General features: G+C 38.4%; 1 protein-coding gene across 2 annotated transcripts in view; it reads left to right on the top strand.

Annotated features, from left to right (window-relative positions):
* LOC133258049 (ATP-binding cassette sub-family C member 4-like) overlaps nucleotides 1-26,693 on the top strand; it is a 656,993-nt gene that overhangs the window by 223,159 nt on the left and 407,141 nt on the right. The window contains exons 26-28 of one of the 2 annotated variants that reach the window (XM_061434383.1): nucleotides 9,008-9,097; nucleotides 20,563-20,735; nucleotides 21,175-21,280. The exons of the other annotated variant lie outside the window; for it this stretch is intronic. Of the exons in view, the coding sequence (XP_061290367.1) occupies nucleotides 9,008-9,097; nucleotides 20,563-20,735; nucleotides 21,175-21,280 (369 nt within the window). The remainder of the gene's footprint in view (nucleotides 1-9,007; nucleotides 9,098-20,562; nucleotides 20,736-21,174; nucleotides 21,281-26,693) is intronic. 2 annotated transcript variants of the gene reach the window in all.

Below are 26,693 nucleotides of genomic sequence, written 5' to 3'. Positions count from 1 at the left end.
TCTCTCTGCTTTGCTTTTAATAAATAGACTGACGCTTGACATGTGTTTTTCCAAGGTTCAGTTGTTAAGTATTAATTTATTAATAAAATGCCTTTTGACCTACTCCGATGAAAGGTCCCATGTAAATAGCAAACATTATTTATATCATTGTTGATCTCATTATGGAAATTTTGTCTACTGGCCTCTTTCAAGACTGAGACCTGCATTTTATATGTGAAGAAGTTTCCTTTCAAGATAAAATGTAATTAAGGTATTTAATATCAGGAAGTGATTTCATTTTTCTGCCGAAGAATAATTCCTCTTAAATAAATAACACAGAAAGTGAGCACTTGTTTGGGTTAACACTCTGTCTTGACTTGTCGACATCTCTGTAAAATTACCCATGGTCAATACTCAAGGTCAAATTATCCAGGGAGTAGGAATCAAACTAATTTAAAAGCTGACTTCTTATGGACCACTTAGGAGGCTGCTGGGTTTTCACTACAGTCAGGTTATTTAAGTCATCTTCTTCCTTTATTTATGGATGTTAGTTACATACATACACAGAAACAAATACACATATATAACACATAAATATACATGTCTCCCCCTCTAACATACCACATAATGGATATTATGTGATAATTATAGAAAACAAACAATTTTCTGCATATTAAGCATTTACTCAGGGAAATCTGAATAGAAGGCATAAAAGTCATTATACTTTATATTGTGTATTCTAGAGATGATGGTGGTCTCATTTAGGGACATTTGTGAATTTCTGTCATTTTTGGTTGCCACAGTTTTGGGCGTTGCATCTGGTATCTAGTGGGTTCATGGCTACTGTCAATCATCATACAATATACAGGACAGGCCCCCAACCCTCAACAATGAATTATCTGGTCCAAAATGTCAGCAGGGCCTTGCTTGAGAAACTTATAGACTATTCTTTACATATAATAGAACTTTTAAAATTCATCTTCAACAATCAGGGTTTTCCTGGGTTTTGTGCATCCTGTTAATTCTTCATCCCCCTGGGTCTCTTTACAGTATGGCATCGTGGGAAGAACAGGAGCTGGAAAAAGTTCCCTCATTGCTGCCCTTTTTAGATTGTCAGAACCTGAAGGTGGCATTTATATTGATGGAATCTTGACAACCAGTATTGGACTGCACGATTTAAGGAAGAAATTGTCAGTTGCACTTCAGGTATGCATAGCAGAGCACTCTCACATGTTCTTTGTATAAGGCGTCTAAGTTTAAGTGCTTTTAATTTGATTGTTTTTTTCAAATTAAGTGAATGAGTTGATCCTTTTTTTTCCCCGGTAGAGCATGTTTTTAGCAGCAGGTATTTTCAATAGACACTTTCATCAGATACCAGGTGTTTTTTGTTGTTGTTGTTGTTCATTTGTTAGTTTTGTGTGCATGTGATTTAATAACTTACTGAGATAGATTTCTTGACTCAGACTTCCTTAGTTTCCACAATTTTATTCACTGATAATCACATAATTCTGAGAACAGAAGGATAAATTGTTTAGCGCTGGAGAGGTTCCTATAGGGAAACATGAATTTTGTTAATAAGTGTCTTACAGATGTAATTTTGTTGTGGGAAACCAGGACATCTTTTAAAAAGTGATATCTCCTTGGAGAACTTTCTGTGAAATTGTGGGGCTTTGAGAATTATAGGATATATAGATGCTTTGGGGAGACTGACAATTTAGCCATTAATGAATAATTTTCACCAGGGAGGCAGTACAGAATAATAAGGAAGAGCAGGGGACTCAGAATTCTGTCTCTGTGTATCTTGGTTTTCTCTGTCTTACAAGGCAGATAACAGTATCACCCCCTCAATCTGTTGTGAGGATAAAATAGGTCAATGAGTGTGAAATGTTTCAAGTAGACCCATATGTGCCTGCTGTGATGGTGGGGTGTTGAGTTGGCCATCTCTTCCTGGGCTCTGATTCTGTTCTCTTTTCTTCTTCTTCGTAAAGTAGTATAACTTTCAGGGAGAGTTTTGGAGACTGGATTATATGGACCGGTAGACGCTCCTGTCTTTCCTTGTGGTTCATTCACTGAACATAATTCCATGATACTTACTGAGAATTACTATCCTCCAAGTATATAGCCAAGGGCAACATAGTTCCTGTGTCCTCATCTATCATCCTGCCCTCTGCTTTGACAGACTTGCTGATTAAAAAAAAAATGAGTTTTTATTTATATACTTAGCAATCATCTGCCTATCAAAGGAAGCTCAGAAAAATACCCTCTTGAGATGAGAAACAGAGAGGAGAGGAGAGAGAATGAGCCAGGCAAATGTGCTTCCTGGAATGTGGGTGCAATGTGTCCTGAAATACCTGTTATCAGGAAGCATGTACAACATGGCACCCAAAGGACGGTGAATGTGGACTTGGGGACAGCTGTTGCTACCTGCCCGTGACCTTGAAAATACCTGGGATTACTCTAAGTAATTTTTAAATCAAGATAGTTTTTTCAGACTCTAGTGAAATGCCACCTCACACCCCTTAAGATGTCTGTTATCAAAGAAAAAAGAGAGAAAAATGAAAGTGATAAGCATTGGCAAGGATGTAGAGAAATTAGAACCCATGTTTATTGCTGATAGGAATGTAAAATAGTCCAGCTACTATGGAAATCAACTTGGTGGTTGCTCTGAAAAGTTAATGATGGAATTGTCATCAGTTCAGTTCAGTTCAGTTCAGTCTCTCAGTCATGTCCGACTCTTTGTGACCCCATGAATCGCAGCAGGCTAGGCCTCCCTGTCCATCACCGACTCCCAGAGTTTACTCAAACTCTTGTCCATCGAGTCGGTGATGCCGTCCAGCCATCTCATCCTCTGTCGTCCCCTTCTCCTCCTTCCCCCAATCCCTCCCAGCATCAGGGCCTTTTTCAATGAGTCAACTCTTCACATGAGGTGGCCAAAGTATTGGAGTTTCAGCTTCAGCATCAGTCCTTCCAATGAACACCCAGGACTGATCTCCTTTAGAATGGACTGGTTGGATCTCCTTGCAGTCCAAGGGACTCTCAAGAGTCTTCCCCAACACCACAGTTCAAAAGTATCAATTTTTCAGTGCTCAGCTTTCTTCACAGTCCAACTCTCACATCCATACAGGACCACTGGAAAAACCATAGTCTATTACCTACCTAGCAATTCTACTTTAGAATATAAACCCCAAAGAATTGGAAGAAAGGTCTTGAAGAGATACTGGAACGTGTTTGTTATAGCAACATTACTCTCAACAGCAAAAAGGTGGAAGCACTCAAGTGTTCATTGACAGATGAGTCAACAAACAAAATGTGGTGCATTCTACATACAGTAGAATATTACTCAGCCTTAATAAAGAGGAAAATTCTGACACAAGCTATAGCACAGATGAACCTTGAAAAAATTAAGCTAAGTGAAATAAGTCATTTACAAAGGGCAAATTTGCTATTCATGGATACAGGATGTAGAATGGTGGGTGCCAGGAGTGGCCAGGAGAGGGGAGATGTTGTTTAATGGGTACAGAGTTTCAGTTCCTTAAGATGAAAGGAGATCTCCGGCTGGGTGGTGGTGATGGCTGTACAGCAATATGAATGTATTTAGCATCACTGGACTGTGCATTTAAAGTGGTTAATCCAGCAAATTTTATGTATATTTTATCACAATTGAAAAAATTTTTTTTCAAAGGTATCCCTTTCAGGAAAAATGGGAAGAATGTTTCAGCACATTCAGTCCCCATATTTAAAGATTTCCTCTGGCTATTAGATTTATGACTTATGGTTACAGTAGAAAATAAATGAGCTTAAATTCCCAAGTTTTATGCTTTGATGGTACTCATCTCTGAAATGGCCATGTGAGATTAGTTAGTAGAAATAAAGGGCATGTCTGTAAATTCCTTTCATATCATTGGATGCAAAGCTTTAGAAACATGGCCTGCGTTATTTTTAATGCTTCTTAATAGGAAAAAGTTGCATGTTTATATACATAAAATAACTGTAAATAAATAACATTGGATGATTCTTGGCTCTGCCAATAATATTTGGAAGCACATCTGAGCAAGGACTAAACATGCCTTGACCTCAGCATGTTTTGGTTCTGTTCTGTTGGGTTCCATCCTTCCTTGGAGAATGTTCTAGGTACATACTCCAGAGAGTGTGTTTACAGAATAGTGCTAAGCTTTGTATCCATGTAGATTCCACTTTTTATGCCTTTGTCTCCAAGGTGCAGTGTTGGTTGATTAAAGAAAAAGAATCTGGAGAGAAATTTCAGTGTAAAGATTCCCAGTAAGCCATTCAGGAGGCACACGGGGATAGAATGGTAGTGTAGACCCAGTGTCAGTGTGACCCACAGTTTATTCCTGCTCTGCCTCGTCGACTGTGAGGCCTTGATGATGTAACTTGGCTGCCAAGCGTCAACATCCTCATCCTTAAACCCATTCTGGAAATCATGGACCCACAGCTTTGTGAAGATGTAACTTAGTGAGATAATGTTTGTGCCCATGTCTCATTCTTAGGAATGTTCAGTCATCAGGAACTGTTATTATTCTTAAGAATCAGGGCACTGGCCTTTGGGGTATTGTTTCTACTTAAGTAAAAACAGTAACACCTTCTGAAATGACTTTTCTCTTTAATTTCTGTTTATGTGTTCATGGTCTTTGGTGATTTTCTTTATATTTATTGCTTAATAATAAAAACTGAATTGTTACATAAATATTAATAGTAGGGCAAAGAAACAAAAACAAACAAACAAAAAAACACAATAGGAATTTTGGGGAAAAGCATAACAGAGAAATATATCTAACATTTTCCACCAAGAGCAAGAACTCAGACTAAAATTTTTTTGTATTTTGATTTCTGGCTTTCCTCCCACCAGCTTCTTTCCTGACTATCACCTTGTACATGATCTTACTTTCCAATCCCCCACCAAAACCTCCAGCCTTTTTCTCAGCCCTCTCCACACTCTTGACTATTTTCTTTCTCTCTTTGAGGACAGGGCCTATATCTCTCATTTCTGTTCCTCTAGTGCTTGTTACAGTCCCTGACAAGTTACAAGAATATTAATAATAATTCCTAAAGTTTATGGAATTGTTAATACATTTTAGTTTCTTATCCCACAATTTCCTGCTTAATCCTCACAATTTGTTGTTATCTTTATCTGACAGATTTAAAAACTGAGTTACTGGGAGCTTATCCTATTTTTCAAGTAAGGGGCAGAACCAGGATTCAAATTTTATGTGTGTCTATTTTTTTTAATTGAAGTATAGTTGATTCACAGTGTTTCAGTTGTATAGCGAAGAGTTTCAGTTTTATCTCCAAAGACTCCCATTGCAGCAGAGTAAAATCCAAAGTACTAGTCATATAACAGAGACCTATGCTCTCCAGTCTCCACCTTGTCCACTTCTCAGTCATGTCCGACTCTTTGTGACCCCATGGACTGCAGCACACCAGGATTCCCTGTCCATCACCAACTCATAGAGCTTACTCGAACTCATGTCCATTGAGTCGGTGATGCCATCCAACCAATGGCATCCCCCTCTCCTCCTGTCTTCAGTCTTTCCCAGCATCAGGGTCTTTTCCAGTGAGTCAGCTCTTCACATCAGATGGCCAAAGTATTGAAGCTTCAGCTTCAGTATCAGTCCTTCCAGTGAATATTCAAGGTTGATTTCCTTTAGGAGTGACTGGTTTGATCTCCTTGCAGTCCAAGGGCCTCTCAAGAATCTTCTCCAACACCACAATTAAAAGCATCAATTCTTCAACTGTGTTGTACTCATCAGATATTTTTGCCATTTTCCCTACCATCCCACTTGAAAGGACTCCCCAAACCATAGAAGAATGAATAAGTATAGAACAAAGCCAGAAGATACTATTCCTATTGCTCTGTCCCTCATTTGGACAATATCAATTTAGAAATGGGTTTATGCACTTGTATGTTATGAGCTGATATGTGTCAGGAGAAGATACTCAAAATCTTATCCCTCCCCAACCAAGAGCCCTTTGTCTTTACAGCGTCTTGCTAGCTGCAGAGGTGGAGAAAGCCTGTTAGTTTGGTTACTGGAATTTACTTGTCTAAGTGCAAAAACTTACATTCCTCTCCCCCCCAAATGAGTAGGAAGCAGTGATGCTTGTGTCTCAACACCCCAATATAGGAAACTTAGGAAGCTGAGACCAGACTCTGCAGAGGGGGAGCCCAGTGCTGTTTCTTTGAGTTGCCCCTCTTAGCTGAGCCAGGCCCACACCATCTTCCCTGGATCCCTGGTCCCTGTGATCCTGGAAGCAGCAGAGAGCTTCCATGGTGGTCTCTCTTCCTCCCAGGCTCATCCCCGTCACTGCTTACCCTGCATGAAGAGGTCAGAACTGGGGAATTGTGATGGTAACAAGGACCTGGGTAGGAGCAGAGACAGGGGAGTGGGGACATAGACCATCAGTCATGGGGGGAACTTTCAAAGATGAATACTGTGTTATTAAGAAGGTACTCCTCAACTTCTGTTCAAAATTTCAGGAATAAGCAAAAATGAAAGTTCTTCTTAAATAATTTTCTTAAACACAACAGGTAGCTGAAGTATGTGTGTTCTTTATGCTTAGGATCTGAAGTAGTTAAATTGAGATTGAGATTATATGCAGGGAGTAGCCTGCTTACTTGAAAGAACCTAGAAAATGGAGGGAAGATGGAGAAGGGAAGGAAGAAGAATATTGGGGACCAGCCTCCCCTCGCCTGGCTATGTCGCTTGTGTAAACCCCATGGAGACATGCAGAAGGATGAGAAATTGCCTGCATGTGGGAATCTTAAGGTTGATAATTACAAAGACTAACACGTTTTTATAAAAATCTGAAGTAGAATTATGGTTATTCCCCTAAAAAGGAACATGTTTATTTCAAGCTCCAGGTTCTCTTTTATACTTTGACAAAAGCATTAGGTCAGAGGTTTGACATTTTCAGTTCCCCCTCACCCAAATTAATTGTCTCATTGTTGCCCTTCAAACAGTTCCTGCCTCAGTGATTCTCTCAGAATGTGATTACTTGTGATTACATTGTAACTCATGCTTATGTATGGGCTGCATACCACATTCCTCAGTTTATTTCTTATCTTTCTAAATCCTGCTTGCCCCTAATTTCCTAAACTCACTATCTCCTAAAAAGGCTTCTAGCTATTAATTCTAAAATTCCTAATCCCTACAAGCTATAGTAAAATATGCTAACACTACAACATTCCTTAAACTTTTAGCTTCTAACTATTCTTAATTATTCCTAAACCCTAAACTCAGCAAACTTCCTTTGCCATAAACATTTCCCTCACAAACAGGTCTCAGATAATAATCCTTCCCATGGCCTCAAGCTGCGGCCTACATGCTCATCCTGGAATGCTCTTTGTAAAGATCCTTGAACAAATGTCAGTGGTTAACTTTATGGATTATTCTCTGGGCACAACTGCAGAAGGCTTTGTGCCTTCTCATGCTCCTCTCAAGAACAATAACCACCTTAACATTCTTTGCAGCCAATTCAACTGAAGAAAGGAAAAAATAAGTCAGAATCACAGGACCTAACTCCTTCATCCCAGGACCATGCCTGCAGTATGAGGAGAGGGGGTTGGGGCCATGCCTCCATTTTGTTAGCAATGCCTAATGTGGCTCCTGACAAGTACTCATTCTGAAATATTGTATGACTAGTGATTTTCAGTGCTTTGGAGGCATATTGGCTACTTAATCAACTTTGTGCGAATAAATCTCCCTTTATAATGTCTTTTTAATTGTGGATTTTGCTCAGGAGTATGTTTTTTTTGGTGGCACACCCTGAGTTTTCTGTATTCATTTCTCTCTCACCAGACTTAAAACTGAGACCATATTGAAGGAAGGTTTGGAAGGCTTCCTGAGTATCATTCTTCCTTATGATTAGGGGAAAGAAATGTCTGTCTATCTTCATCTTTCCTCTCAGGTTTTTGTGAAGTGAGGAGGAAAGTCCAGCCCCAATGCCAGCCAGGATTTGAACGTGGCGATTCCAAGCAGTTCTGGGCACTTGTGGAAGAGTCAGGTCTCCTCTTGTTCCCACACATGTGCCTCCACTTGTCCTGCCCCCTTCACTGAAAGGAGCCAATTGGCCTCTTCACTGCTGCTCATATTCTTGTGACATGGCTTACTAGAATCTTCTAGAAGAAAATTTAAATGGCCTACATTAGCTTATGTACAGGATTCTCTCTTGAGGCCAAGAAGAGACATATATTCCCAGATTAATTTACTTGTGGCTCCTCCTGAAGCAGAGGACTAGGAAGAACTATTTAAATTAAAGTATCATGACACAGGTCACAGTGGGTTTCAGGTCCTCCTGGCCTTGCAGTTAGTAACTGCAAGTTCTAGGTTCTGTGAGGTTCTGTGAGGCAGGTTATCCTGACACACAGGTGAGAGAACGTGGGGACCAGCTGATGCCAACATCAGAGGTGATCTCTCCATGGACAGAGGTGCTGCAGACCCCAGGAGCTGACGTTCCCCTTGCACATGTGGGGATGTTCATTTCACACATGTGGAGAGATTCCAGACCCTAGAAGACAGTCTGACCAATGGAGAAAATAGCCTACTTTATTCTTCAGTGCTAATGTGTAAATATTTAGTGGTTTGCTTTGAGACACAAACCTCTACTAATCATGCTGTTGGTATTTCCCAGTCATACCAGCATTGACAGTTAATTTATGTAGATCTTAATGTTAAGTTTCTCATGTTTGTGTGAGTGTTTAAGCAGATATTTATTAGCAGGGTGGTATTAAAAAAAATCAAATCTTCGTCTTCAATTTTTTCCTTACAATGAAAAAACTTCTTCAACACTTTCTTCTGTTAGTGTTCAGTAGTTCAGAAGATATTTTGTAGCACACTTTGTACAATGGAAAATTATTTTAGAGATGCTTTTTTGTAATCATACATTTGCAACTATGTTATTAATAATTAATGAATTTAGATGTTTTGTATTTTAATTTTGATATTCTGTACACATTGGAATAAAATGAAAAAAGAGGTTACAATAATAACATTCACTATTTTGGGGTATTTAGGAACCTGTTTTATTCACTGGAACAATGAGGGAAAATCTGGATCCCTTTAATGAGCATACGGATAATGAACTGTGGAATGCCTTAGAAGAGGTAATTAACTTGTTAGCATCTGTATATGTGTGTTTATATTTAGAGCATTGCAGATAATTAAGGGGAGTGTATCAGTTTCACTGACTTCATTTACCTCCTAGGAAAACACTGATGACATGGGTGCACTTAAAATGTGTGTATTGATGATGATGAAAATCAACAATATAATGTGACATGTTTTCATTTTAGCTATTTTCCTAGAACCCTGAACAAATAGACACATTATCTTGTCCTTAGCAGAGTACTCAATTAGATGTTGAAACTGTGGGATCAAATTCTACTAGTGACCTAGTGAATTAATTACTCCATTACACTCCAATATTCATTTTATTCCTCTGGTCTTAGGAAACATCTCCTAAGTGGAGACAATAGTATTTTTTCCTTATTAACTAAAAGATATAAACAAGATCATACTAATAAAATATAGACGTTTCATAGGAAAGTGTTTATAAAGGTAAATTATATAGTCAGAATTAATGATGATTATTTATTGGCAATTATGTCATTTTAATGCTGTAGCATAAATGCAGATAACAGAACCCTGGAACATCTGCTCAGCTTTTATATGGGTAGGTTCATTTCTGGAGAATTTTCTGTTATTTGTGTCATGTTTTCCCTTGCTCCACTTCTTTGAATTTCCTCACCCTTGCATGAAAAGAAAATTTGACTATTAAGTTGCTGTCAGTTTGTATTTTAATACAGACTATTTTGTGATTTTGCAGTCCTTTTACAAATCAGTTCTACTGATGGCAGAAACCCTAGACTTCTTTTTTGTAATTTATTTATTTTAATTGAAAGCTAATTACTTTACAATATTGCAGTGGTTTTTCCATACGTAGTCTTTTGCTTTTAAAAAGTAAGAATGAGCATTCCTATACATTAACAATGAAAGATTAGAAAGAGAAATTGAGAAAGCAGTCTCTTTACCATTGCAACAAAAATAATAAAATACCTAGGAATAAACCTACCTAAGGAGGCAAAAGACCTGTACCCATAAAACTATAAGATACTGACAAAAGATATCAAAGATGATGCAAAACAGATGGAGGGATATACCATGTTCTTGGATTGGAAGAAACAATATTGTGAAAATGACTATACTACCCAAACAATCTACAGATTCGATACAATCCCTGTCAAATTACCAATGGCATTTTTCATAGAATTAGAGCCAAAAAATTTACAGTTTTAATGGAAACACAAAAGATCCCAAGTAGCCAAAGCAGTCTTAAGAAATAAAAATGAAGCTGGAGAAATTAGGTTCCCTGACTTCAGAATATATTATTGAGTTGACCAAAATGTTTGTTACATAAGATTTTATGGAAAAACTTAAATGAACTTTTTCACTAGTTTAATACAGAGCTAGAGTAATCAAGATGGTATGGCACTGGCACAAAATCAGAAATATAGATCAATGGAACAGGATGGAAAGCTCAGAGATGAACTCACACACCTGTGGTCAGCTAATCTGTGACAAACAAGGCAGGAATATACGATGGAGAAGAGGTGGTCTCTTCAGTAAGTGGTGTAGTAAAACTGGACAGCTATGTGTAAAAGAAGAAAATTAGAACACTCCTTAATACTGTATACAAAAATAAACTCAAAGTGGATTGAAAACCTAAATGTAAGACCAGATACTATAAGACTCTTAGAGGAAAACACAGGGAAAACATTCTACATAAATAACTACTAAATGTTTGATTGATCTTTTCATTTCAGAGAAGTGTGACATATATATGTTTTAATCTTTGTTGTTGTTGTTACACAAATCTGAGAGATTTATTGTTCATGTTGGTTTGAATTGGTATGTTTGTCATTTAGTGTCACCCTTCCATGGAAGCTCTGAAATCTGTAATATACAGATGAGCCTTGACTGTAAGCAGGCAGATTTGGAAGTATGACCATTTCTAGCCAGTAATTCTGGTTTCTGAAGGATATTACCACTGAGTCTTTAAACACCCACCCTGCTTTTCAGCAACATGTGGATTTTGTTTTCTTAAATTAGGTTGATTGCTTCACCTTCTCCTGCCTGAAAAGCAGTGCACCTCTGATTTCATTTAAGTTTGTGAGTCTTTTATGCCGGAGTCCAGCTCCAGCAGCCAGGGATTCAACCTGAAGGGGTGAGCGGTGTCAGTGAGAAATGATGCAGCCTCTCAATTTTCTTGGACTGTGTATTTATTTCAAGCTTATGATTTTCTTTTATACTTTTACAAAAGCATTAGGTTGGCGATTTCACTTTCTATTTCCCCTCACCCAGATTTGTTATCTCCATAAATCATTGTTGCCCTTCAAACACAGTTCCTGCTTCAGCGATTCTCTCAAAATCAGCTTTACCATCTATTATCTACTTCATGTGTCCTATAGTTAACTTGTGATTACATTGTAACTCATGCTACGTTCCTCAGTTCATTTCTTATCTTTCTAAATCCTGTTTGCCCCTAACATCCTGAGCTCACTATCTCTTAAAAAGACTTCTATTAGTATCTCTAAAATTCCTAACCTCTATAAGCTATAATAAAATATGCTAACATTACAATATTTCTTAAATCTTTAACTTCTAGCTATTTTAATTATTCCTAAGCCCTAAATTCAGTAAACTCCTTTGCCATAAACATTTTCTTCACAAATAGGCTTCAGATAGCAGTTGCTCCCATGGCCTCAAGCTGTGGCCTATGTGCTCATCCTGGAATACTCTTTTGTAAAAGTCTTTGAACAAATGTCAGTGATTAACTTTATGAATTATTCTCTGAAAACAGTTGCAGAAGGCTTTGTGCCTTCTCATGGTCCTCTCAAGAACAATAAGAAGCTTAATATTCCTTTTCAGTCAACTCAGCCAAGGAGAGGAAAAAAACAAGTCAGAATCAAAAGGCCTAACTCATTCATCCCGGGTCTGTGCCTGCAGGACAAGGAGAGGGGATTTGAGCCATGCCTCCATTTTGTTAGTAATGCCTAACACGGCTAATGACACTTTTGCAGTAAAATTCTACAAGAGAAGAGGTGTGTAGAGCATTTAACCATTAAAAGCAAAGAATGATAGGATGATCCATTATTCTTGAATTCATAGGACAAATTTAATGGTGAAATTGGGACACATCTTAAAAAAGAAAAAACAGGAAGTACTGGTAAATTATTTTTCTATTTGTTTCCCAGATTGAGACCTTTTTTCACAGATTCACAGGTAGCATTACTCTAGAGACTGTTCGCATGAGGTAGCCAAAGTACTGGAGTTTCAGCTTTAACATCATTCCTTCCAAAGAAAACCCAGGACTGATATTCTTTGGAATGGACTGGTTGGATCTCCTTGCAGTCCAAGGGACTCTCAAAAGTCTCCAACACCACAGTTCAAACACATCAATTCTTCAGTGTTCAGCTTTCTTTGCAGTCCAACTCTCACATCCATACATGATCACTGGAAAAACCATAGCCTTGACTAGAAGGACTTTTGTTAGAAAAGTAATGTCTCTGTTTTTGAATATGCTATCTAGGTTGGTCATAACTTTCCTTCCAAGGAGTAAGCATCTTTTAACTTCATGGCTGCAGTCACCATCTGCAGTGATTTTGGAGCCTCAAAAAATAAAGTCTGACACTGTATCCACTGTTTACCCATCTATTTCCCATGAAGTGATGGCACGAGATGCCATGATCTTCATTTTCTGAATGTTGAGCTTTAAGCCAACTTTTTCACTCTCCTCTTTCACCTTCATCAAGAGGCTTTGTAGTTCCTCTTCACTTTCTGCCATAAGGGTGGTGTCATCTGCATATCTGAGGTTATTGATATTTCTCACAGCAATCTTGATTCTAGCTTGTGTTTCTTCCAGTCCAGCATTTCTCATGATGTACTCTGCATATAAGTTAATTAAGCAGGCTGACAATGTACATTCCTGATGTACTCCTTTCCCTATATGGAATCAGTCTGCTGCTCCACGTCCAGTTCTAACTGTTGCTTCCTGACCTGCATATAGGTTTCTCAAGAGGCAGGTCAGGTGGTCTGGTATTCCCATCTCTTTCAGAATTTTCCACAGTTTATTATTGTGATCCACACAGTCAAAGGCTTTGGCATAGTCAATAAACAGAAATAGATGTTTTTCTGGAACTCTCTTGCTTTTTCCATGATCCAGCAGATGTTCAGAATTTGATCTCTGGTTCCTCTGCCTTTTCTAAAACCAGCTTGAACATCTGGAATTTCGCAGTTCACGTACTGCTGAAGCCTGGCTTGGAGACTTTTGAGCATTACTTTACTAGCGTGTGAGATGAGTGCAATTGTGTGGTAGTTTGACCATTCTTTGGCATTGCCTTTCTTTGGGATTGGAGTGAAAACTGATCTTTTCCAGTCCTGTGGCCACTGCTGAGTTTTCCACATTTGCTGGCATATTGAATGCAGCACTTTCACAGTATCATCTTTCAGGATTTGAAATAGTGCAACTGGAATTCCATCACCTCCACTAGCTTTGTTCATAGTGATGCTTTCTAAGGCCCATTTGACTTCACATTCCAGGATGTCTGACTCTAGGTGAGTGATCACACCATCGTGATTATCTGGGTCATGAAGATCTTCTTTGTTCAGTCCTTCTGTGTATTTTTGCCACCTCTTCTTAATATCTGCTGCTTCTGTAGGTCCATACCATTTCTGTCCTTTATCAAGCCCATCTTTGCATGAAATGTTCCCTTGGTATCTCTAATTTTCTTGAAGAGATCTCTTATCTTTCCCATTCTGTTGTTTTCCTCTATTTCTTTGCATTGATTGCTGAGGAAGGCTTTCTTATCTCTCCTTGTTATTCTTTGAAACTCTACATTCAGATGCGTATATCTTTCCTTTTCCCCTTTGTTTTTCACTTCTCTTCTTTTCACAGCTATTTGTAAGGCCTCCCCAGATAGCCATTTTTCTTTTTTTTCATTTCCTTTCCATGGGGATGGTCTTGATCCCTATTTCCTGTACAATGTCATGAACCTCCGTCCATACTTCATCAGGTACTCTATCAGATCTAGTCCCTTAAATCTATTTCTCACTTCCACTGTATACTCATAAGGAATTTGAATTAGGTCATACTTGAATGGTCTAGTGATTTTCCCCACTTTCTTCAATTTAATTCTGAATTTGCCATTAAGTAGTGCATGATCTGAGCCACAGTCAGCTCCTGATCTTGTTTTTTTCTGACTGTATAGAGCTTCTCCCTCTTTGACTGCAAAGAATATAATCAATCTGATTTCAGTGTTGACCATCTGGTGATATCCATGTATAGAGTCTTCTCTTGTGTTGTTGGAAGAGGGTGTTTGCTATGACCAATGTTTTCTCTTGGCAAAACTCTATTAGTCTTTGTCCTGCTTCATTCTGTATTCCAAGGCCAAATTTGCCTGTTACCTCATGTATTTCTTGACTTCCTACTTTTGCATTCCAGTCCCCTATAATGAAAAGGACATCTTTTTTGGGTGCTAGTTCTAAAAGGTCTTGTAGGTCTTCATAGAACCGTTTAACTTCAGCTTCTTCAGCGTTACTGGTTGGGGTATAGACTTGGATTTCTGTGATATTGAATGGTTTGCCTTGGAAACGAACAGAGATCATTCTGTCGTTTTTGAGATTGCATCCAATTACTCTAGATTGCACCCAAGGATATACAGTCCATAAAATTCTCCAGGCCTGAATACTGGAGTGGGTAGCCATCCCATTCTCCAGGGGATCTCCCCAACCCAGAGATGGAACAGTCCATAATCTAATTGATTCTTCAATGCTCTGTTATTGTCCAGCTCTCACATCTGTACATGACTATTGGAAAGACCATAGGTTTGATTATATGGACCTTTGTCAGCAAAGTGATATCTTTGCTTTTTAATACACTGTCTAGTTTTGTCATAGCTTTCCTGCCAAAAAGAATTCATCTTCTAATCTCAAGGCTACAGTTACCATCTGCACTGAATTTAGAGTCCAATAAAAGGAAATCTGTCGCTGCTTTTATCTTTTCCCCTTGTATTTGCCATGAAATGATGGGACTGAATGCCATGATCTTAGTTTTATTAATGTTGAATTTTAAGCCAACTTTTTCACTCTCCTTCTTCACCCTCATCAAGAGGTATCACTAAATCAATGAAGTCAGTTTTTAAGTGAACCAAAAACCCTAGTTATTAATTTGTAAATGATGCCTAACTGGATATGTGAACCCAAACTCACAGAGTTAACCTGAGAATGAGTAGGAGAGAACCACTATGTTTTCCTCTTTATAAACTTCAATTAAAAGGAAAATATGGCTTAAAAATTTTTCAAGGTCCTCTAGTTCTCTTTCCTCCTTCTTCCTTAGCAGAGATGGACATTCAGAAGGAAGACAGTCCAATGGATGCTGCCTGTCTCATTTTGTTTATTTTTCTAAATATGCTGAAAATACATTTTTCATGTACTGAAAACTTTCCAACTTACTGTAAACTGATAAAAGTTCATCAGAAATTAGTGCTATTGGGGAGCTAAAAAGCAAAGGCAGCTCCAAAAATATAACATGAGTAGTGCCTGAAGATGAAGCACTGTATCATTCAGAGGTTAAAAGGTCATAGTAGATAAATCTCTGGAAGTGAATCATTGATGTGTTGCTTCCATTAAAAAGCAAAAATGAAACACCTTAGATACTGGGATTTGGAATTAAGAGTAGAGTATGGGGGCTTCCACAGTTGCTGAGTGATGAAGAGTCTGCGTGCAATGGAGGAGAAGTGGGATTGATCCCTGAGTTGGGAGAATTACCTAGAAGAGGAAATAGTAACCCGCTCCAATATTATTGCCTGGGAAATCCCATGGATAGAGGAACCTGGTGGGCTACAGTCCATAAGTTTCACAACTTAGCAACTAAACAATAACAAAAATGTCGTGTTTGGAACAAAACTGGGAAGAAATCGTGTGGTTAAATGTCTGACATTGATAGTGTCTCTGTTAGGACACAAGTGTGTCTCATCACACAGGAAACAAAGATACAGAAACCTGGGCATCAGCAGCCTGTGCATCAGGAACCACGTGGTTCAGTCCTTGCTGTGGAGACAGGTCACATGTCCATTTCCCGGGGCCTTGTGTTAGGTGAACTTCCTTTACTGCTGGCCCTGCTCTGGTAAAAGCTCTTCCCCATCTGTTGATTGCATTTCAGTGTCTCCTTCTGGCCCACACCAGATTTTCTCTTTGAAAAGTAATAAAGTTCCACAAAATTTGGAAAGCACCTGACATCTGTGTTCACCTCATGTGAGGGTCATCAGCACCTACCACACAGAGTGCACATAGCAATGATGGAGACAGGGTGCCTTATGAGTCCAGTTTATTTTTTTCAGTTTTGCTATATTCTATTATTTTCCCAAGTTCAAAAATAATCTGAAGTATTCTATACAGAGATGTATAGTTTGAATAGTTATTATTTGTTCTATTTTCCTTAAATTATAACTTTTTCAGTGCTTTCCTTTGTTTAAAGTGTGATATGATATCTTGGAGTCAGTTAATTGTTATAAGAATATATCCTTTTTACAATTACACTTACTAAGGAAACAGTGTTAGAATACTGGAGTGGATTGCGATTTCCTTAGCCAGGGGATCTCACCCAGAATCGAGCCCAAGTCTCCTGTTTGGCGGATTCTTTACCACTGAGCCACCAGGGAAGCCCACCTTCATCCAGCCAACAAATATCTACTAAGAGCTTGTTAGGCAATGCTGCAGATTCTGAGGCTGTCACAATCATCAAGAGATAAAATGTCTGTCCTTCTGGAGCTGAAATTCTCCTGGAGAAGTTGAAAATCAAGCCAATCATATGTAACAAAATGTACATATGTAACAAAATCTCAGTGCTGATACATGCAAAAGAGAAAAGTGAAGCAGAACTTGAGGAAGGGTGAGCTGATAGCATTATTAATAATGGGCAATATATATTGATCTGTTACAAATTCTACATGCACTGACACATTTAATATTCTTAACAATCTTAAGAGGTACACACCTTTATAATTATTATATTATAGTATTACTTAGAGTTTAGGAATATAAGTTAGAGTAGGTTCAGGAAACTTGCCCAGTTGGCACAGCCAGGCAAGACTTATGCCCAGGCTGCCTGGCTTCAAGTGTACAATTTATTTTTGTTTGGCTGGAAAAATAATATTCAACAAAAGTCTAAAATGTGGTATTTTGGTGCAATCGCAAAAATTACAGCGTGATCTCAGTTCATTTCCAAGGGAAACCATTCAGTATCGCAGTAATCCAAGTCTATGCCCCAACCACTAATGCTAAAAAAGCTGAAGTTGAACAGTTCGATGAAGAGCTAGAAGACTTTCTAGAACTAAAACCAAAAAAGATGTCTTCTTAATCATAGGGAACTGAAATGTGAAAGTAGGAAGTCAAGAGATACCTGGAGTAACAGGCAAGTTTGGCCTTGGAGTACAAAATGAAGCAGGACAAAGGCTAACAGAGTTTTGTCAAGAGAACGTTCTGGTCATAGCAAATACCCTCTTCCAAAAACACAAGAGACAACTCTACACATGGACATCACCAGATGGTCAATACTGAAATCAGATTGATTATATTCATTGCAGCCAAAGATGGAAAAGCTCTATACAGTCAGCAAAAACAAGATGGCAGCTGACTATGGCTCAGATCATGAACTCCTTGTTACAAAACTCAGGCATAAATTGAAGAAAGTAGGGTAAACCACAAGGCAATTCTGACATGACCTAAAACAAATCCCTTACAAATTATACAGTGGAAGTGACAAGTAGATTCAAGGGATTTAATATTCTTAACAATCTTAAGAGGTACACACCTTTATAATTATTATATTATAGTCTTACTTAGAGTTTAGGTATATAAGATCTATGGACAGAGGTTTGTAACACTCTACAGGAGGTGGTGAACAAAACCATCCCCAAGAAAAAGAAATGCAACAAGGCAAAATGGTTGTCTGAGAAGGTCTTACAAATAGCTGAGAAAAGAAGAGAAGCTAAAGGCAAAGGAGAAAAGGAAAGATATACCCATCTCAATATTGAGTTCCAAAGAATAGCACAGAGAGATAAGACAGCCTTTCTAAGTGATCAATGCAAAGAAATAGAGGAAAACAATAGAAAAGGAAAGACCAGAGATTCCTTCAATAAAATTAGCAATACCAAGAGAACATTTCCTGCAAGGATGGGCACAATAAAGGACAGAAACAGTATGGACCTAACAGAAGCAGAAGAGATTAAGAAGTGGTGGCAAGAATACAGGGAAGAACTATTTCTAAAAAAGGTCTTAATGACCCAAATAGCTACAATGATGTGATCACTCACTTAAAGACAGACATCCTGGAACACAAAGTCAAGTGGGCTTTAGAAAGCATCATAATGAAGAAAGCTAGTGGTGACAGAATTCTAGCTGATCTATTTCAAATCCTAAAAGATGATGCCGTGAAAGTGTTGCACTCAATATGCCAGCAAATTTGGAAGACTCAGCAGTGTCCACAGGACTGGAAAAATGTCAGTCTTCATTTCCATCCTAAAGAAGGGCAGTACTAAAGAATGTTTAAATTACCACACAATTGCACTCATTTCACATGCTAGCAAAGCAATACTGAAAATCCTTCACGCTAGGCTTCAATAGTACATGAAGCAAGAACTTCCAAATGTACAAACTGTATTTAGAAAAGCCAGAGGAACCAGAGATCAAATTGCCAACATCCATTGTGTCATCAAAAAAGCAACAGAATTCCATAAAAAAAAAAATCTACTTCATTGACTACACTAAAGCCTTTCACTGTGTGGATCACAACAAATTGTGGAAAATTCTTTAAGAGATAGGAATACCAGACCACCTTACCTGCATCCTGTGAAACCTATATGCTGGCCAAGATGCAACAGTTAGAACCGGACATGGAACAGCTGTTCCAAAGCAACAATTTGGACTGGTTCCAAATTGGGAAAGGAGTATGTCAAGGCTATATGTTGTCACCTTGCTTATTTGACTTATATGCAGAGTACATCATGCAAAATGCCAGGCTGGATGAAGCACAAGCTGGCATCAAGATTTCTGGGAGAAATATCAATAACCTCAGATATGCATCTGATACCACCCTAATCATAGAAAGTGAAGAGGACTAAAGAGCCTCTTGATAAAAGTGAAAGAAGAGTGTGAAAAACCTGGCTTAAAACTCAACATTCAAGAAACTAAGATCATGCCATCCTGTCTCATCACTACATTGCAGTAGATGGGGAAACAGTGGAAACAATGACAGACTTTATTTCCAAAATCACTGCAGATGGTGACTGCAGCCATGAAATTAAAAGATGCTTGCTCCTGGGAAGAGGAGTTGCAAGAAACCTAGACAGAATATTAAAAAGTAGAGACATCACTTTACTGACAAAGTCCATCTAGTCAAACCTATGGTTTTCCCAGTAGTCATGTACCAATGTGAGGGTTGGACCATAAAGAAGGCTGAGTATTGAAGAACTGATGCTTTTGAACTGTGGTTCTGGAGAAAATTGTTGAGAGTCCCTTGGACAGCAAGGAGATCAAACCAGTCAATCCTAAAGGAAATGAACCCTGAATTTTCCTTGGATGGACTGATGATGAAGCTGAAGCTCCAATACTTTGGCCACCTGATGTGAAGAGCCAACTCATTGAAAAAGACCTTGATGCTGGGAAAGATGGAAGGCAGGTGGAGAAGGGTATGAAAGAGGACAAGATGGTTGGATGGCATCACCAACTTAATGGACCTGAGTTTGAGCAAACTCCAAGCAATAGTGAATGACTAGGAACACTGGTTTGCTGCTGTCCATGGGGTTGCAAAGTGTTGGGCATGACTCAGCAACTGGACGACAATAACCTGTATCCATATACTGGGGGAAATAAGATGTTGTGTTTTCTTTTTCATGTGTTTTCATTCACAAACAATGCATTTAAGACACTGAAGAAAATGCACTTGACTGGTCCACTATTTGTAGGATTAAACTTGGGAAAGAACCATCATCAGAATGGGCTCCAGGATTACTAATGTATAAGGGGCAGTTTGTCATTGCTTGAACTTGCATATATTAAACTTTAGAAAATAATAAAGGGCCAATAAGCTTATATCTTCAGAGAACCAGTTTTTCTGTAAAATTTTTGAAAGTTTTTCTTTAGTATACCAACTCCTATGCAAAATGTACATTGGGAAACTTGACTCAACCATAAAGATCCTTTTAACTTTTCTGTTTAAGTCACATTGGGAGAAATAGCTTCACTTTTTGTGAGACTTCCATAATTAACCCCTAGGTGAGGTTTCTGGTGGATGTCCTGTGATGGGAAAGGGGGACACTGAGATCTTTCTGTCCTGAGTTGACTCCACCATCTTTCTCAGTGAACACTCATTGGAAGGAGCTCTCCCCATCACCTGGCTGTACATGTAAGACACATAAGAAGTCCTGAGGATGTCAAAGCTCTAATGTCTAAAAGGCATGTCTACTTCAGTAGCAGTTTGCTTAGAAAAATGTCATTCTTTCTGTATCCATAGGTACAACTTAAAGAATCCATCGAAGGTCTTCCTGCTAAAATGAATACTGAATTAGCAGAATCTGGGTTGAACTTGAGTGTTGGTCAGAAACAACTGGTGTGCCTTGCCAGGGCTCTTCTCAGGAAGAATCAGATATTGATTATTGACAAAGCCACATCAAACGTGGATCCGAGGTATGGAGCTGAGCCCCAGTAAATCTTGAACTGACTTGTAAATGTGGTAAATGGAAAACATTTCATGAATCTTCGAAATGTTTCTAAGTGCTCTTTTGGCCTCATGGATATCTGTTGATAATATTAATTCCAGAAAACAAAGGAAAAAACCAAGACATGTTATATGGTGTTAATGTTGTTTTGAGGCACAATAAGAGAGCTGAATTCCTAAATCCAGCTCCTGATAGTTTCAAGCAATTTTGAGGAAAGACTAATTTTCCATCATTTTATAAAAAATATTAAATTTCTAAGTAGCCTTTTTTACTTAGTTTTTTAGGAACAAGACTATATGTTAAAGTATTGATTTTTAAAAACATTGTAAAAATATCATAGAATATTTTTAAGTCTTAAGTCTGCTTTTCCTGTCTTTACTGAACTAAATCAACTTCTTTGTTTCTAGAACTGATGAGTTCATACAAAAAAGAATTCGTGAGAGATTTGCCCAGTGCACTGTGCTGACCATTGCACACAGGTTGAGCACTGTTATTGACTGTGAACGGATAATGGTAAGACCCTCTCCATTTTAGCTGTTTCCATTTATGTTCAATTTTCAATATATCCTTCCATGTAAAATTTGATAGGGACGTCCATTAATTTTTCTCTTAGTTTCTTCTCTCATTCCTGAAAATTACTCAAGTACTTAACTATACTTTTAGAATGCACTATTAAATAATATATCCAATGATCTTATATTTTCATATTAAAAGTTTATTTGAATTGTCATTTTTTTATGATCACCAACCATTAAAATATTTCAAACCTAAGTTATAGCTCCATATTTTATTGGGGCAGAACACCATCATTTTCACTGTATCATAGAAATTTCAGCATTTTTGGATTCTCTTATCAAAAAATTTGGCTCTAATTTAGACTGCCAGGAGGTTGATGGCTAAAGTTGTAGAATTTCTCAGGAGATGAGAAGAAAAAGCCTAGTGAGAAAAACAGTACTTTAACTGAAAGGATTTCATATAAGAAATGTATTACATATGGATTAGAGGGCTAGAAAAATGAAACACTGGGGTAATGATTTTAGAAAGCAGCTACCATATACTCGGACAGATCTCCAGACCTGAGAACTCAGAAAAGAGGCCCTAAGGAATTGATACTCAGACCTCCAAGAAGTCACTGCCTGGTTGCTGGTCATATTTGTGAGGGGGCAAGATGGGACTGGTTCTCCAGGTGCTAATAGCTGGGGGCTGAGTCAGGTCCCAGTGCTGAGGTGACGCTATCAAGTAGAACATTAGCGGTGTTTCCCACCTTCAGTCTCCCTCTAGTGCCCCCTACTGGCAACCTAACAAAGGCCACCTGGCAAAAGAGTCTGAACTCTTGCAGTGACTTGCAGAGACCCAGCTTCTGCATCACAGATGAGAGTTTGGAAAGAAAGGCAAATCAGGGATGAGAGACTAACTAAACAACCAGCAAGTCTCTTACACAATATCTCTGTTCTGCACACATGGCAAGTTCCAGGCTTTGGTCTCTGGATATCTGTCTAGTATATTCCTTCCAGGTTTGGTTGGCTCTTTCTATCCTTAGTAATTTAATATTTCCTTCCTTAGCTTCATTTCCTTCCTCCATCTATTCCTTTTCTCTCTCTTTTTCATTTTATCTCTTTCCTTGTCCTTTCCCTCTGTTGTTTTCTCAGTTTCAATAAATGTTAGGATGTGGCTTTATAAAACAAGAAAAGCATTCTTCAAAGGATAAACTTTGGCAGCAAATAATCTCAGGGAATGCAAGATAGTTTAAGATATTTTGATGGTTCATACAAAACAAGTAATAATCACTAATGAGTGGTCAGTAATACCCACAGTTCCCTATGTGTAAGGATAATAGTACCATCTCTTTTGACTTCTTGGGCAGCTTCTGGAATATCACCTCCTATCCTACTTCACATGCATTGTCAGATGGGATCATCAGTGGGACACTGAGAAGATACCAGGCTGTCAGCATTGAGGCAGTGCCTGTAGTCTCACACCCCAAGCTGGATGTGCTCAGGAGTGAGCTCTGGGGAGGCAGATGAAAGGAGTGGGACATCCTGTCGTCTAGGCTCCAAGCAGTGTGTCTGGTCATGCGGACTAGACATCACAGTAGGAAGTGGGCTCTACCTGCAGACTTTCATGAGGCATGGGGTGACATTCAAGACTACCCAACAGTGACTCTTAATTTCCAGAAATGTTTTGTGTCAGGCATCCTTAATTGTTCATTTTGTGTTCTTGATGCTAATTGGAAAAGTAACCTTTTATTGCTAGATTTTACCTGTCACTTTGTTCTTACCTCTCAACATTGCATTTCAAAGATTGTCCCCTAAAGCATCATTCTTCCATTATAAATAAATGATGCTGTGAAATTTACCTATTTCAAGCCCTTTTCCAGGCTTTAGACATAGTAGCAGAAACATGGCTTGATCTCCAGCTCAGTTAAGGGTCTGTTCAATTAAATTCTTTGTTCCTAAATGTACCCTAAACATTTATTTTTGGTTTTTCGGTATTATAGCATTAATGACATTCATGGTAACAGATTCTTTTTATTATCTAATTCTTAGAAATACTGTCACCTTGGAATGTGTGGTTGGTTAGGGAAACTGAAGAGGCACAGAAATGGAGGACATGTCTCCTGATCAGTCCTAAACTGTTATCACTCAGCACCTGATCTGCAGATGTGAACATCTATATCCTCTGAACCAGTCAGCTTTGTTGCTATTACCAAAAAATGCTCATTTTTTTAATGCTTTACTTATCAGTTTGTTGTTCAGTCATTCAGTTGTGTCTGAGTCTTTGTGACCCTATGGACTGCAGCATGCCAGGCTTCCCTGTCCTTCACTATCTCCCAGAGCCTACTCAAACCCATGTCCATTGAGTCGGTGATGCCATCCAACCATCTCATCCTCTGTCATCCCCTTCTCTTCCTGCCCTCCATCTTTCCCATCATCAGGGTCTTTTCCAGTGATTTGGCTCTTCACATCAGGTGGCCAAAGTATTGGGGCTTCAGCTTCACCATCAGTCCTTCCAGTGAATATACAGGGTTGATTTCCTTTGGGATTGACTGTTTGATCTCCTTGCTGTCCAGGGAACTCTCAAAAGTCTTCTCTATCACCATAATTCAAAAGCATCAATTCATTGGCTGGCACTCAGCCTTCTTTATGGTCCAAATCTCATATCGATACATGACTTCTGGAAAAATCATAGCTTTGACTATATGGGCCTTTGTCAGCAAAGCAATGTGTCTCCTTTTTAATACATTCTCTAGGTTTGTCATAACTTTTTTTCCCAAGGAATAAGCATCTTGGAATATCTTATCAATATCTCCTGGTAAATTTCTATAACCTCAATTTTTTGTCTCTTGGTCAATGTCTGTGAACAAATCTTTAAAGGACTTTTATGAAGCAATGTACAGCCAGTCCCTCCCCAACTTTCTAGTTTTGTCTCACTCTCTTCTGCCTCCTTCCTTTACAGCTAAAATCACACTGATGGTCTTTCAGTTCTCCAAATTCAATGTTCACTCTCTTAAAATGTGCTCTCTGTAGACTGTTGGCTTAGTCTAAGGTGCCTGCAGTGGATAATGGTGAGATGGTGGGACTTGGGGTAGATATGGAAGTGGAGCCAAGTGGACTGTGTGATGGATTGAACATGGGATCTGAGGGCAGAGAGAGAAGTTGATGCTGGTTTCTGGGTGCAAAGACTGAGCATCGGGGTGAATGGGGAAGATGGAGGGAGAAGGGAAAGGCAAGGGTTCTGTTTGGAGTCTGTCATCATTGTGATGAATGACCTTGTTTCCAGGAAAGGATCTTACCCTTCACTGTGGAGCTGCTCTTCCCACTCCTGTGTTGGGAAACCTTCAGTTTAAGGTTTTGTGGTTGAGGTCATCAGTGATGTCATGGGGAGGTCCCACCAGGAGATGTAAGCTTGGCCCTGTGTTTACATCTCAGTCTGAGCTGGTTGTAGTTGCTGACTCCTCTGGTAGGAATGGCAGGATTAGACCTCAGGGGACCTCTGCACCCACCAGTTACAGAGTTGGGGATTGTCCTCTGTGCTCCATTTACCCCAGGTATAAAGCTTGTATATTTTTCTAGAGCTTCTGATTACCAGTTGGCTTTCAATTCAGCAAAAACATCACCAGTAATGTTCTTTCTCAAAACTTTAATTTTTGAGGCAATCTTATTTTTATTGCTTGCTTTAGAAATATAGACATACCTTGTTTTATTGTGCTTCCCAGATACTGCATTTTTTACAAATTGAGAGCTTGTCATAAACCTGCATTGAGCAAGTCTATAGGCACTGTTTTTCCATCAGTATCTGCTTATTCCATGTCTCTATGTCACCTTTTGGTAAATCTCACAATATATCAGACATTTTACTATCATTGCAGTTGCTTTGGTGATCTGTAACATCAACAATCTTTGATATTACTACTGTGACTTACTGAAGTCTCTGATGATGGTTAATATTTTTAGCAATGCCTTATTTTTAAGTTAAGTTCTGTACTTTTTTTTTTCAGACATAATGCTATTGCACACATGCTTGGGTATAGTATAGTGTAAACATAACTTCTATATGCCCTGGAAAACCAGAAAATTCACATGACTCACTTTACTGCAGTATTCAGTGTATTCTGGTGTTCTGAAACTGAAGCTGCAATAGCTCAGAGGGATGCCTATACCAGTTCCTTTCTGGAAAGCAAGTGATTGTTTGTTCTTAAAGCTTTAAGGATATAAAGACAAGTCAGAGTCAATCTGCTACAAAGCCTGATGCTTCACAGGGAGGGCTGCTAGCCTGGGGGAGGGGCTTGGGGAAGTGACAGATGCTGATGAAGGGCATAACCAACAGTGCTTTCACCATAAAGTCCTGTCACTGCAAGTGTTAAGGTGTAATAATACATATTGTTGTACTGATGAACACTTCGGCACAAAAATAGATGGATATTTTCTTTTATTCTGTTTTTTAAAATGAAGAGCCTAACTCATAAAAACATATATTTTGTTACAAAAAGGCAATAAATGTGCAAGGTACAAATAAGAAAATTTTTTTAAATCTCATAAAGGGAAGATTACAAAATATGCACCACCAGAAAGTAACAGTTGTATAGTGCTATAATATTATTTGGATAAAATTAGAACTATTAATAGTTTGGTAATTAGTCTTATGCAAAACAGAGTATTTCATCAGCAGAATTTTTATAGCAACAATATATTCTTAAAATCCCCCATGTCAGTAATTAATTTTCTATAGCACAGTTTTAATAGCTGCCTAAAATTTCATCTTAGAGATCGAGTATAATTAATCTGAAACTTTGACATAATATGGGCTTCCCTGGAGGTTCAGACTGTTAAGAATCTGCCTGCAATGCAGGAGACCCAGGTTTGATCCCTGGATCAGGAAGATCCCCTGCAGAAGGGAAGGCTACCCACTCCAGTATTCTTGCCTGGAAAATTCCATGGACAGAGGAACCTAGCAGGCTACAGTCCATGGGGTCACAAAGAGTCGGACATGACTGAGCAACTAACACTTTCACTTTAGAGATTATATATTTTTTAAATTGTCACTTTTATTCAAAAATCTTGAAATGATTAGATGGATATGGTTTTGCTTAGTGTAAGTGAACAAGAGAAAAGGCTTGTTGGGAAACAACTGTGACCCAGTTAATAGCTTTGTGTATGTGTTGGCTCTCTGAAGGGATTTACCTAGTTTTGGTTTGTTAAACCATTTCAGAATTTTATTTTCCAAAGAAATTTTATGAATTTTAAGTATTTTAAAGATGTCATAACAGCATCTAAGTTATGATTAAGCATAAAAGTCATAACAGCAACTAAATTAATCATCCTCATTTGCTCCAAAATAGTGGAGTGAGACAGATAAATTAGAAATCCTTTTTCTCCTTATACTCACTACTGTCTATATTAGAGGGTTCTTCCTATAGATTTTAGGA

Source organism: Bos javanicus, chromosome 12, assembly GCF_032452875.1.
Source record: "Bos javanicus breed banteng chromosome 12, ARS-OSU_banteng_1.0, whole genome shotgun sequence".
Taxonomy (NCBI): Eukaryota; Metazoa; Chordata; class Mammalia; order Artiodactyla; family Bovidae; genus Bos; species Bos javanicus.
Note: the sequence above shows the minus strand (reverse complement) of the source record. Positions and strands in the feature narration are given on the sequence as shown.